The 15,063-nt window shown below is 40.5% G+C and overlaps 1 protein-coding gene across 5 annotated transcripts in view; it reads right to left on the minus strand.

The window, feature by feature from the left end:
• wnk2 (WNK lysine deficient protein kinase 2) overlaps nucleotides 1-15,063 on the minus strand; it is a 109,568-nt gene that overhangs the window by 55,424 nt on the left and 39,081 nt on the right. For all 5 annotated transcript variants that reach the window (XM_061932313.2, XM_061932311.2, XM_061932310.2 and 2 more), the window contains exons 7-11: nucleotides 10,409-10,676; nucleotides 8,556-8,839; nucleotides 7,424-7,546; nucleotides 853-969; nucleotides 385-735 (exon numbers count right to left, since the gene is read on the minus strand). In XM_061932313.2, the coding sequence (XP_061788297.2) occupies nucleotides 385-735; nucleotides 853-969; nucleotides 7,424-7,546; nucleotides 8,556-8,839; nucleotides 10,409-10,676 (1,143 nt within the window). The remainder of the gene's footprint in view (nucleotides 1-384; nucleotides 736-852; nucleotides 970-7,423; nucleotides 7,547-8,555; nucleotides 8,840-10,408; nucleotides 10,677-15,063) is intronic.

Consider the following 15,063-nt stretch of genomic DNA (forward strand, 5'->3'; position numbering starts at 1 on the left):
ACGGCAAAACCTTATTATCTGACGCATTGGCATTGTTTAAGACGACCATCCACCATTGATGAGTCTAAAAAGACGAAATTCATCATAGGTCCCCTCTAAAGAATGTGTGACAAAATGAATAAATAAATACAACTTATAAAGTACTGTATATAAGCAACAATTAAAAAATTCAACTAAACAAAAATGTAATTAAAGATAGAACAAATACAAATAAGAAATAAGTTAAAATAAAGATAGAAAACAAAATAAACGTCAAGTCAATTATTGTTACTTCCAAATAGCCAAACGCATGCCCTGCATGCATTGCACTAATGGTTACGCGCCACTTTTCCATGTTAATCCAATCAGCCAACTATTAGGGTTAAAACTTAGTCAAATATTCACCTGGACAGGCTGTTCAGCCAGTTGTTGGTCAGAGTGGGGGACAGAGTATGGGATGGTTTGTACCTGGGAAAGAGGTAAGGCATGTGTGGAATGGAAGCTGTGAGTGTTTGCAGCTGTGCCACTGTGCTGCTGGGGCACTACAAAGGACATGGTCATGGCAGGACGTGGGACGGGGAGAACTGGTGGAGGTGTGGACCGGTGGGTCTGAAGTGTGCTAATGGAGGCAGAATGAGGAGTCAGGATGATGGCGTGGTGATGAGGTGAATGGGAGTAGTAAGGGCTACCTAAAGGAGCCAGGGAGAAAGGAGGGGGCCTGATGCCCCCTGCTTGAACACAATATGATGAGGGAAACTGGGAAAGAAAAAAGCGAAAATGAACAAAGTCTCCTCTTAAGTACAAACAAGACATACAGGTTCGTTGAATTTCACCTACACAGCACTTCATTGACATTAATCTCACACTGCTCACCTGTGTGCTGATGTGCAGGGGCAGTACAGGAGGAGGTGCACTGGTGCCACATTGTGGTAACCCAGCAGATAAGTCAGGAGGACTCAGGTGAGCTGCAGGCTGGTCAGCAGGTAATCGCTAAGGAAGACAAACACTTTGTTTTATGTTGGACATACAAGAGACATCACACACAGCAGCGTGAAGTTTGTGTTCACGCTTGTGGTTCAGGACTCTCGCCCGGACCAAAACTGAAAAAACGTACAGTACTTAGAGCCTGATAGAGCCCTAAGTAAGTAAGCTTTATCTCCTGATAGAGATAAAGCAGCGGCCGTAGAACACTTTTAGTCTTGATAAATCACACATTCTTGTCACTTTCTGATGATCACCATGAGGCGCAATCCTCTGCGCACAAATTTAGTAGATCAGCTTTGTGAGCGCTATCTGTTTTGCACGTTTTAATACACACAAACCTTTAGAAGATCAGGCCCTAGATGCGCACTCTTGAGCAGTTTGCATTTACACCGGTATTTTTGTCCTGTGACCGAAGGCTGTGCAATAAAGAACATTTGCACAGAGTAAGGACAGGATTGAAGAGTTTTTCTGACAAATATTACCTCCACGAGGAGGTTACAGTATGTATTGACCGGGGTTCGTCTGTCAGTTTGTCTGTCGATGAATTTCGATATAGACCAAACGCATCAAGTTGCAAAGACTGATGCAGAGTAAACCCTCTTGCTGCCTGTTTGGAAGCAACAGACAAACAAAACAAAACAAACAATGTGAGAAATGGGGATAAGGAACAAGTGAATAGATTTTGGGGTGATCTTAATCACCATCTGGATTTTTACTACTGGGGGATAAAGTCTGGCAGAAGTCTGCGCTCACCCGGTGTTTTTATACTTAAATTTAGTTTTATTATCATTCAAATATTATATCCGTCTGTTGGGTCGAATATGAAGTTTATTTTTATCTTTATATATATATTGTTTTTACCAGCTTAGATTTCACAAAGTTTCTCAAATATACACTAGTGGTTAAAAGTTTTACAACCCCTTATTTATAGCAATAAGTAGGTACATCCCAATATTTCACTGGTACTTTCAATGTAACCACAATTTTATTACTGAACTTTCTTCGCTCCCAATGTTGTATTTCTATTGTTAACTGAGCAAGTGCAAGGTCCACAGGTATTTGGACAGTGACAGTTTTTTTTTAATGATTTTGCCTTTTATAGTGTACACCACTACAATCGACTACAAAAAAATTAGTCGATGAATAAATCAACATGCTATGGAAGTTTGGACTTTCAACTTCAATTCAAGAGTTGTCATTTACCATTTATGAATTAATACTGCATGTATGGGATAGCATTGAGTGTGCCCAAACACAGACTGAAAATACTATACCACCATGTTTACACTTGGATGAAAGTCTATTGCAATAAATTATATGCATGGACATCATTCCATTATGAGTATAAAACTAGTGAATATTATAAAAACACTTTTTTGTGCTCAGGCTCTTCCTTGCCTCCCTCTAGGCACCTTTGTTGCGTACTTTGTTTTTTACTAGTTTTTTCGTGACACAGGCTATTCCCTCCTGAAGTGAAGTGAAGTGAATTATATTTATATAGCGCTTTTCTCTAGTGACTCAAAGCGCTTTTACATAGTGAAACCCAATATCTAAGTTACATTTAAACCAGTGTGGGTGGCACTGGGAGCAGGTGGGTAAAGTGTCTTGCCCAAGGACACAACGGCAGTGCCTTGGATGGCGGAAGCGGGGATCGAACCTGGAACCCTCAACTTGCTGGCACGGCCACTCTACCAACCGAGCTATACCGCTCCTGTACCATTGTTTTTTGTATCTCCTCCCGAGCTCTGGATTAAAGCTTCTTGTACTCAGTGCTGTCATCTCCTCTTTGCTCCTGGATTTTCGCTTGGGTGTAACCTAACACATTCTATATATAAAACACAGCCAAACAAACCAATCAACAAAATGATAAAAACATATTTAGCACTACACGTATACAACAAAATAAGCACTATAAATCAAATAAAATGAGAACTATGCAAAAGAAAAAGTATTAATATAAACATAAAAATTGCCATTAAACCAGGGGTCCCCAAACTACGGCCCGCAGGCTGGATCCAGTCCCAAGATTTAAAAAAAAACACATTCTGTACATATACAAGTACATATGCATACGTACACTCATGCACATAATCACGTTTCATCAAACATATATTAACGTTGTTGCCCTAGGGTAAACTGGGTATAACACATGGCACACGGACAAAGCTTAACCTATTGTTACTATAACAATCTACAAGGTTAATGTAGGTTGCTTCTCTTTCTCCCCCTCCATTTTTCTGCATTCTTTCGTATCTCAAGTTATCATTACGTATATGTATTGTTGCATTTGAACAACTGTATTGTTGATAATAAAGGTAAAGTATTGGTATTGTTCATTATCAATAGCGCTATTTCTATTGGTATTTGTATTGCTCCATCTGTAGTGTAATAATGCTCATTGTCATTTCTGTTTTTTTTTCTTCTTTTTTTTTTCTTTTTGCTAACTGCTTATTTGCTATTACTTTTACCATCATATTTGTACATGTCGTATTTTTTTTAAAATCTGTCCTTTCTAATCCATTTTCTACTGCTTGTTATTCTGTGTCTCCTAGCCGCTCAGGCAAATGATAGTGTCTAAAAAAGCATTTTCCCATCGATAACGTGACATCATCACGCTCGGAACATATATATATGTACTTCAATAAAATCCCCTGAAGAGCAGGGAAAGGCTTGTAGGGATGAAATAGCCTCTGTGTTTTTTCCTGACCTAACGTACATTCCGCTCTACCCCGGTATTGAGCACTGTATAACGGATAAACCACAGAAACCTCGACTAATATATATTAAAAAAAACAAGTCCATGTCAGAAAACCAACAAAGTAAGCTGAACTGCACCAATTTTGTCAAGAGGAGTGGTCAAAAATTTAACCAGAAGCTTGCCAGAAGCTTGTGGATGGCTACCAAAAACGCCTTATTGCAGTGAAACTTGCCAAAGGACATGTAACCAAATATTAACATTGCTATATGTATACTTTTGACCCAGCAGATTTGGTCACATTTTCAGTAGACCCATAATAAATTCATAAAAGAACCAAACTACATGATTGTTTTTGGTGACCAACAAGTATGTGCTCTAATCACTCTATCACAAAAAAATAAGAGTTGTAGAAACTCAACACAGCCATGATATTATGTTCTTTACAACTTTTGATCGCGACTGTATATATATATATATATATATATATATATATATATATATATATATATATACACATAAAACATATACATATACATATGTGTGTGTACAGCCCGGCCCCCGGCCACATTTTTTTAACCCAATGTGGCCCCCGAGTCAAAAAGTTTGTGGACCCCTGCATTAAACTGTCCAGCTCAGCTTGTGTTAAAAGCCAAAAGCCAAACAAGTGTTTTTAAAAAGGATTTAAAAGTATTTAGAGATGAATACATTTACAATTACATTGGTAGAATCACTGAAAATGAAATAAATATTGTCTACATAATGTATCTGTAGCTGTTATTGTTGTGTTCTTAGTGTTTTCCTGCCTTCTCCTCTTGTCTGCACCTGCGCTTTTAGTGATTTGTCCTCGGCGAGGGGCGGACCTTGAGGCACACCTGCTCGCAATTAGCACTCCGGTATTTAGGCACGTCACTGTCAGCTTGGCCTCGCCGGTTATTGCCTCCTACACCTCCCACGTGCATGTGCCTGCTTCACTTCATCAGTCCCGGTATGTTGCCTCTCCTTATTCCAGTAATCCCTCACCTCTTTGTGTTTGCTTCCTAGCCCTCCTGAGGTAAAGAGGATTTTGTGTTGGACTTTTTGCTGTGTTCAGTGCGCCCTGGCCTTTTTCCCTGCCGACCACTGAGGAACCTGTTTTTGTTTGTTTATTCATGGTGTGCACTTCTGCCCCATCGCCTTTTGTTACACTTTTTGGACTTATTAAATATTCCCCTTTTTGTAATGCAACCTTGCCTCCTGTCTCTGCATCCTGGGGTCACCTCCTAGATCAAATCCTAACAGTTATTCTCAAATGGTAAATGCTATAATTGCCTCTTTAATTTAAAGTGAAACAAGATCATATGCTGATTTGTTTACTTTATTTCAAATCCATTGTGGTAGTATACTAAGCAAAAATCATCAAAAAACAGTCACTTTACTGTAGTTTACAACAATAACATTGATAGCAAAGAAGGTAAAAATTGTGGTTAAATGTATAGTACCACTCAAATGTTTAGACATACTTACTGGTTTATGAATGGTTCTAAAACTTCTGCCCGGTAGGCGGTAGTGTACTTCTAAAGAGCGGTGTTGTCGTGTTAGCCAACAAAAACAAACTAGCAGAGCAAACGCACTGGTGTACTTATTACCCTAAGCAAACCCCAACCACAAGTGTAAACAAACCCGTAATTTCCTCCGCTTAAGTCATTGTGGGTTAGGAATGAAAGTTGCATGTTTTTTCCTATGGATTTTGCGACTAAAAATATCCTAGCGAGAAAGAAGTCATGTCACCGGTAAATTTTGGTAGTGATAAAACATTTTTGCCATTGTAGAGAAAGTTGTATTGACACTAAAACAAGTACAAAATTGGTATTGTAAAATGTTGAATTGATAAAAACAAACAGACGTAAAAATACCGCAGTATTTTTTGTGGATCCTTTTGGTATATGCTCTCAGTGAGCTCTAAACCCCACGTGAAAACAGTGCCAAGTAAGTTGAAAGTGAAAAAAGGAAAAGTGAATGTGTATTACCAAAAGTTACAAATAAAAACTTGGACACATTTTGGCTTAAAAACGACCAATGAAGTTGAAGCTACAGTATAAACACTGAAGCGCCGCTCTGCAAGAGGTTCTATGCTCTTGCTCTTGTTAACCATTAGCTAGTTAGCGTTTAACATCCATCTGCAGTCGGTAGTGTTTTACCTACTTCTAAATGACTAATCCTCGCCGCCATGGTGACAAATAAACTACATTCTTTCAAATATCATCCCAGAAGGATGAGGAATAGCTAAACATGCTTCACTACACACTGTAGGAGGATACAATAGTTAACCGCTAGCGCTCCTGAATGTAAACAAATGCTGTGGGTGGGTCTGCACAGACATCGACTGTAACGATACCACGTACAAGATCCATACATAGTTGCTACTACATTGATTACGTTGATATTTTTTATCATCACAAACTCTTTTGGCCTTGTTCTTGTTTAATAAGTCAGGAAATATATCCCTGAACACAGGAGAACTTTAAGTATGACCAATGTATGATCCTGTAAGTACTTTGTATTGGACTGATACCAAAATTTGTAGTGTCACCCAAAACCTTTTTAAAGTATCAGACAACAGAAGAATAAGTGATTATTACATTTTAACAGATGTGTAACTAGCACATGTTAAAATGGAAAGCAAGCAGATATTAACAGTAAATGGACAAGTAAATTAATAATCCATTTTGTACCGCTTGTCCCTCATAATTTTGACAGAATAATACAATGAGAAATGACACAATATGTTACTGCATACGTCAGCAGACAAATTAGGAGCCTTTGTTTGCTTACTTACTACTTAAAGAGAAGTGATCAAGTATGTTTACAATCGTATTTAATGCCAAAATTATTCTTTGATTCAATAGGAATCATGTGTTTGATGTATCATAAGATTTTCTGTTAAAATAAAGCTAATAATGAATTTTTTTTGTGGTCCCCTTTATATTGAAAAGTATCGATATACATTTTGGTATTGGTACCAAAATATTGGTATCTGGGCAACCCTACTTACCGTATTTTCCGTACCATAGGGCGCACCGGATTATAATGCACACTGCCGATGAGCGGGTCTAGTCAGGTCTATTTTCATACAAAAGGCGCACCGGATTATATGGTGCATTAAAGGGGTCGTATTATTATTATTTTGTTCTAAATGGAAAACACTTCCTTGTGGTCTTGTGGTGCAAATTTTCAGGATTTATGCAGATCCCAAATACAGATCAGAAGGTAAGAAAAGTTGCTTTTGCATAATATTGCGAAACAAAAGGCCAGATAATATGTCTTACCTTATGCACACACCATAATAATAGTCGTATGTTTGAAGCACAGTACAATCCATCAAGCGATGCGGCTTCATAGCTTACCAAAGTCGTACTAAAAGATTTTGATACATTTTTGAGCGCTGTGTGTAATGTTCTATATTTTCAATGGAACATACAACATTTTGTTTTTTGTTTACTTGAGTCATATTGCAGTCTACACGTATCTCTTATCTGTGACTGCTATCATATTGCAGTCTACATGTATCTTATGTGTAACTGCCATCTACTGGTCACACTTATCATTTCACCATGTACCAAATAAAATAGCTTTGAGGTCGGTAAGCACAACTAAAATTATTCCGTACATTAGTTATAAGGCGCACTGTTGAGTTTTGAGAAAATGAAAGGATTTTAAGTGCGTCTTATAGTCCAAAAAATACGGTACATACTATAGCCTCAATGCTTCACGGGACAACAGTACCTGGTCCTGGCTGAGATGGGCAGTGAGCTGCGTCTGTACAATGGGCGTTGCAGTTGGGAAGCTTTGTGCTGTCGGTCTACTCTGGTGTGCAGCAGGGGCCGGCGTGGACGGAGCAGAAACCGTCTGTCAGAAAATAAAAATGTTTACTGGACAGGGTGACTGAGAACGCAGCAAGGGTTCACAGCTATTACTGGCACAAACCAAGCTCATAACCAACACGCTTACTGTGCCCAAAGCAAGCAAGAGGAAGGATTTTGTAGGCAGGAATCCAGAATAAGCCTGAACGGAGAAGGTGAAATCGCAGCAGCAGGAGTCTTGTCTTTTCTATCTGTTGGTTACAGAGCTGCGGGTGTCATAAACAAGGCAGCAAGCTGCTGCAGTGACAGTGTTTACTGTTTACCCTACAGCGTGCTTCTCTAAGCTAGTGGCTCTGCTCTGCCTTTGCTCACATGTGCTGAAAACACACGTTTCCCGTTAAATAAGAGTGGAACTTGAAGACTCTTGTCTGCACGATCAACCAGGTGGGCAGCTTGACAGTCAGCACCCCTTTCTGGGAGGGTGGGGGAACTTGTTCTGAGGCCGACGATGTGATGGAGACAGTGGTTAAGGACACTGAGGTGTCCTCGTATACACGGTGTAGCACTTGAAGGCACGCTGTGTAAAATAAACGGCGGCGAGTGACGTTCTGATTACATCGAAGCAGGAGAAGGAGAGTAAGGCACCCTAGGGGATAGGAGTAGTGTGACCACGCACATGTCTCAAAAACCCACATCTCCTTATCCTGTCCGCCTGGAGGAGAGACATGCAAGTCTCGCAATGGCTGCGTGGGATGCCGAGTCGCTGCGGCTTCGGAGGTGAATTGCAGCGACTTGCTGAGTCTTGATGACAAATTTGACGAGAGGACAAGATGAAAAAGAGCTTCGGGAAGAGTCGAGAAAGACAGTGCACAAACAGCCTCCTGAGTGAGTCTGACACGGCAACATCACAACCTGGGAGGCACTTGCACGCCGGAAGAAGTCATGGCTAACAGAGGCATCTTTTCAGTGACGCTGATCCGACATGGTTAACCAAAACAAACATAAAAGTGGGTTAAAGGTGAGAAAAACAATATGACATACAGTATATTACTCACTGTTTGAGACTCGTCCGACCTCAGGTGCGGTTGTGCAGCAGGTTGTTGATAAGCCGCAGGATGCAGCTGACCTGTGGTTTGCTGATGCGTGGCGTCCTGCGTGTACTGCTCACGCGAGGCCTGTGCTAGGGTTTGCTGGTAGGGTCCTTGCTGCGCTGAAGTCTCAGGAGGACTGTAGACTGCCTGTGCCGCTGGGCATGCCAGCTCAGGCAAGGACTGGTAGCAGCCATTTTGCTGTTTGCTGAGATCGTCCGACTGCACGGTGGAGCTCGCCCCGCTGTCCGCTGCAGGAGAGCATAGTGAACTTGGTAAGTCATCACAGGAAGGGCCGAGAGTGGACAAGGACAGAGGAGGACACATGCTGGCTGTTTATATTAGTGATGGGTAAATGACACCTCAGTGAGTGTATAGCACACTCAATAGCGGTACTGATACTCTGTTGCTGTTTCATAATGGTCATCGGCTGGACTAAAAAAAGACATTTCACCCGCAAATAGAATTAATTGTTAGCAAATATTTTGCTATGTTTTTTCACAGATACCTGTGCAGAAAGAAATTTGAAACACGCAACTCTGGTCAATGAGACAAATAGTAAACAAGAAAAGAAGAACAATATTCATTCTGGTATTTGGGGCGGTATAGCTCGGTTGGTAGAGTGGCCGTGCCATCAACTTGAGGGTTGCAGGTTCGATCCTCGCTTCCGCCATCCTAGTCACTGCCGTTGTGTCCTTGGGCAAGACACTTTACCCACCTGCTCCCCGTGCCACCCACACTGGTTTAAATGTAACTTAGATATTGGGTTTTCACTATGTAAAGCGCTTTGAGTCACTAGAGAAAAGCGCTATATAAATATAATTCACACTTCATTTAAGATTACGGTGATACTTTTGTGGATTTTAACTTAATTTTCTGTTTTTTTTTTATTCAACTTTTATTAAAGTGTTATTGATTAATTATTTTGGCGCTGAAAGAACATAATGACCCCACAATCGGAAAAGTGTCATTTTTCTTAGTACTATTTAGATTAGGAGGGTCCAAACTTTTTTCATCAAAAAGTTAAAGCATGCAGAAGCCAATTTTATATTTTATTATGTAAAAGAAAATGCCAAAAAACAGACATGATATATATTTAAAAATATATATTTGTGTGGTCGCCTAGTTTTACCATAGTAGGTGACAAAGCATATTATTATTAGTTTTAATAATAGGCATAATTATTATTATTACATAATTTCAGCTTTTTCTCAATACATTACGTCTTTTTGCTGATTTTTCTACTTGTCTTTTAATTTGATTTCATTTGTACAATATGCTGCGGGTCAACACAAAGCATATTGCGGGTCGCATATGGCGCCCTGGGCCACACTTTTGACACACCTGACTTACAATAATGATGGAGACAAAAACAGATATGGAACACGTCACGCCACCTTTCCGACATCATTTAGTACGAGCTGAAGAAATAAGTGCTTCCTGATAAACACAGTTTGGCGCTTCAAAGTCAAATGACACAGCAGGTGAATCTGTCACGCGTTTTTTTTTTTTTAAGTGATACACACATCGAGGGACACAGTGTCACTATTTGTGTTCATCACTAGTTCATATCATGATGCTACATTAAAGTGAAACATATTTTCACATTCTTACATGTGGTGGACCATTGGCCCTAGTGTGTGGATGTGGGTGTGAATGTTGTCTGTCTATCTGTGTTGGCCCTGCGATGAGGTGGCGACTTGTCCAGGGTGTACCCCGCCTTCCGCCCGATTGTAGCTGAGATAGGCTCCAGCGCCCCCCGCGAACCCAAAGGGAATAAGCGGTAGAAAATGGATGGATGGATATTTTCACATTCTTACATGTGGTGGACAAGGTGACTGGGACAGTGCAAATCAAAGGCTGCTGCTCCGCCTCCTGGTCTTCATAGTCAGTGGTGGCTAACGCGGTCCCCTGCGGTTGAGAAGTACCGGGCACCTGAAGGAGGTTCTGCTGCGTCTTCTTCGCCGACGCCTCGCCATTTCCCGATGAGGCGGTGCGCTCCCGCCTCCATTTGATCAGAGCCACGCGGTCCCGGATCGACTTGCCAACAATCTTGACGTCGCAATCCAGGAAGAAGCCGGACTCCACCTGCACGAACGCAAAAGAGACAATGTTAGCTAGGAAATACAGAACACACACAGGATTGGTAAAATGTGCGGAATTCAAATAAGACTGTATACATGATAGCCATATTGGACCAAAACTACAAAAAACTAATCTGTCTGGAGCCGCAAAAAATTTAAAGCCTTACATAAGTCTTATAGTGAAAGAAACACATAATGTAAGTGTCTATATTAACTGCATTAGCCTGCCATCAGACTGCCAAGGGCCCTGCTTTTCGGATGCCGCCCAGCTCACTCTGCCCGCTCCTATGAGTGGTGAAACAATTAGAGGGCCCATGTTAGCTTTTCGGGTCGGTGCCCAGGCACCAGGCGCTCGCCATCGAGCCTTACCAAATATGAATAATTTATTAGTTAATACTCATTTTTAGTTTTTCATTACATTTACGTTTGTTACTGTATGTAAAACTCTGCACTACAACCACATAATTTCCCTATTGTGGGATAAATATCCATCAATCAATCAAAGTTTATTTATATAGCCCTTAATCACGAATTGTCTCAAAGGGATGCACAAGCCACAACGACATCTTCAGCTCAGATCCCACATCAGGGCAAGAAAAAACTCAACCCAATGGGAACAACGACAAACACAACTAACCCTCGGGTGACCAGTGCAATGAATGCTGAGTGGATACAGTTAATAATGTAAGAGTCCAGTCCATATTCTATCCTACTACTAAGATACATTACAATCAAACAGATGGTGTGTAATAAGTACAATATTTACAGTATAAACACTTTGTAAGGCTCAACAAAAGACAAGACTCGAGCATTCAACTTAATGGTAAAGACTACTTCCCGAGTACAGCAACACACCTAGGAAAACCTGAAATTAATAAATACTTGCAAATAAGACTCAAAAGTGTAAGAAAACAAGATGTAACAACTAAATAGTATACAGTTCAGTGACAGGCATTGATAACAAATACACCAACTACTCTGTTCCATGATGATTAATTCAATGGATGGAATCGAATGTCGCAAAAATAATGTTGCATTATTCAAAGACACATACACTCACCCTCCACCTAAACTATCTACTTACATGCAATGTCTCAAATGTGATGCCTTCTTTTGTATTAGAGCTCATTTAGTGCTGAGGAGAGTGCAGAACATCATGCGTGACCTTCACCACTCTGCCCATCAACTGTTCCACCTGCTGCCCTCAGGCAGAAGGTAGAGGTCCACACAGGCCGAAACAACAGTCAGTATCCTCAGGCTATAAGGCTGCTGAACATTACCCCCCACCTCCCACCCCACTAGACTTTGCATTGCTGCACTCTTGTCATTACCTACATGTACAGTATCTGTTACAATGTTGCAAAAGAATAATTGTTAATTGTTAATCTGTTAAATGTTTACACTGGGTTATTTATGGGGATTTTGTGGTTTAGGAACATGTGGCACTTTACATCGAACTATGCAGTGTTGATGCTCTTAACTTAATTTCGTTGTCTTTTGTGACAGTGACAATAAATTGAATTGAATTGTATAATGAAGTGTCAAGTGAGTAAATGGAGCTAAGAACTTCTCCATACATACATGGGATGTCGCAGTTTTTTTCACCCATGACCGTGATTGACAGTTGTGGCGCCCCTATGAATTGCAGTCAAAATGGTTAAGAACAGTGTTTCCTAACCATCGGGCAACGAGCCCCTAGAGGGCCGCCAAAAATATTTTAGCTGTGGTCTATATGGGCCGCAGCGATACTCAGTTGTAATACACTTTTCCACCATTTATGGCAGTAATGACAATCTCAAACCAACAGAAAAAACCCGGAGCTAAAGTTAAAGTTAAAGTGTCAATGATTGTCACACACACACTAGGTGCGGTGAAATTATCCTCTGCATTTGACCCATCACCACAGGGGAGCAGTGAGCAGCAGTCATAAAGAAGTTTCTTAAAGTGGAACTGCCTTTTTTCCGTTCATTTTTTTGTTCACAGTCATTATGAAAGACATGACGACTGATGTAATAAACGTAATTAAAAGTCCGCTTACAGCGGAGCCACTGGGAGGTCCCCTATTGCGCCTATAAAACCCAATAAAAAAGCGCCAACAATACTTCCTTTACATTACGTGACTTGAATATTAACCAAGTGTTAATAATATGGTTATTATAAGCGCTAACGCAGATGAACTATTTATAGCGGTGCCGTGATCACGAGCTTGTGTGCCAATTTTGACAAGATCGACTGATCAGCTGCCTCCTCGTTTCCTTGCTCTTCAAACTTTATTGTAGATCATAAATCATGCCTCTCACTTGGACAGTAGAAGGAGGAAGACACTTCGATAGCCAATTTAGACCTGGTAATGAAGTGAATGACACAAAAAGACGGTTGGTTCCATCCGCCTTTTCTTTACAAGAATTGTGAGTCATTTTTCATCTAAATGGTATTATTTGAACATCCGAGCAGTCGGCATCCTAATGACAGCAGACCTTGTGCAGTAAGTGATGTTTTATTATGTTTGTTGGCTCTCATAAAGTCTTCCATAAGTAGTAATCAGTGATGTTGCTAAAAAAAAAGTGAACGTTGTGATGCGTTTTTGAAATTAATGCGCCGTGTATGTTTAAAATTAGCAAGGGGACGGCGTGGCGAAGTTGGTAGAGTGGCCGTGTCAGCAATCGGAGTGTTGCTGGTTACTGGGGTTCAATCCCCACCTTCTACCATCCTAGTCACGTCCGTTTTTGTCCTTGGGCAAGACACTTCACCCCTTGCTCCTGATGGCTGCTGGTTAGCGCCTTGCATGGCAGCTCCCGCCATCAGTGTGTGAATGTGTGTGTGAATGGGTAAATGTGGAAGTAGTGTCAAAGCGCTTTGAGTACCTTGAAGGTAGAAAAGCGCTATACAAGTATAACCCATTTATTTATCATTTATAAAATACGTACACATTACATTTTATTATAAATGTGTCTGTTACTACATTACATATATACTTACCTCATGTATATAAAACCTTAATGGAGGTGTTTGGATATTCCTTTAAATCAAATCAAATCAACTTTATTTATAAAGCACATTTAAAATGTACCACAGGGGTAGCCAAAGTGCTGTACAATGGGCAGGTTAAAAGATAATACGAGAACCGAGCAAACACAACACAACACAAACAGAGCACGATAAAAAATAAATAACTAAAATAAATAGAACATAAAAACATAAAAACAGGTTCACAGCAGGTGTATTATGGGGCGCCATAGCAGGATGGATATCACTCAGTGTTAAAAGCCATAGAATAAAAGTATGTTTTTAAGAGAGATTTAAAAACAGGAAGAGAGGAGGCCTGTCTAACACTCAGAGGTAGGTCGTTCCAGAGCTTGGGAGCAGCAGCGGCAAAAGCTCTGTCACCTCTAAGCTTCAGCCTTGTGTCAGGGACAGTCAGTAGCAGCTGATCGGCTGATTTTAGGGATCGGGTGGGGCAGTAAGGCTGAAGGAAGTCGGAGAGATATGTTGGAGCAAGATTGTTTAGACATTTAAAAACAAATAGAAGGAGTTTAAAATTTATTCGGTAACGCACAGGGAGCCAGTGAAGGGACGCTAATATAGGGGTGATGTGCTCACGTCTGCGGGTCTGTGTTAGCAGACGAGCAGCAGAGTTCTGCACGAGCTGCAAGCGGGCGAGGGAGGCCTGGCTAATGCCTACATACAGGGCATTTCAGTAGTCTAGACGAGTCGAGATAAAGGCGTGGATTAATTTCTCGAGATCATGTCCTAATAGAAGCGGTTTCACTTTCGCTATTTGGCGTAATTGATAAAAGCTTTTTTGTACGACGCTGCTGATTTGTTTTTCGAATTTAAAATCTGAGTCGAACTTTACCCCCAGGTTTGTGACACAGTCGCTGAGATATGGGGTCAAAGTGCCGAGGTCAACGTTGGGGGAGGGAGAACGACTTGGACCGAACAACATAACTTCTGTTTTGTCTTCATTTAGGCTCAGGAAGTTAGCTGAAAGCCAGGCTTTGATGTCGTGCAGGCAGTCAATGAGACTTTGAACCATGTTATTGGGCCATGGGAAAATAGATCTGGCAATCATCGGCATAAAAAAGGTTTGTAGGCAGAATAGAGAGGCTCCCATAAGCTCCATTGTAAGCAGACTTCTGATCGCATCTATTTACTATTTAGAATGCATGAAAAAAAAATACATCTGTCATCATGTCTTTCATAATAATTGTGAACGATAGGCAAAATAAAAATAAAAAAGTGCAGTTCCCCTTTAGGTTTAGTTTAGTTAAAAAACATACTTATTTAGTTAATTTATATGACATATTTGTATGTAAAAAAAAAAATTCTGTCAGTTATTCACAAGTTCCTTCTCATGCAGTGTATTTGATTAGTATGGTACTTATTTTTCT

This window comes from Nerophis lumbriciformis, linkage group LG38, assembly GCF_033978685.3.
Source record: "Nerophis lumbriciformis linkage group LG38, RoL_Nlum_v2.1, whole genome shotgun sequence".
Classification (NCBI taxonomy): domain Eukaryota; kingdom Metazoa; phylum Chordata; class Actinopteri; order Syngnathiformes; family Syngnathidae; genus Nerophis; species Nerophis lumbriciformis.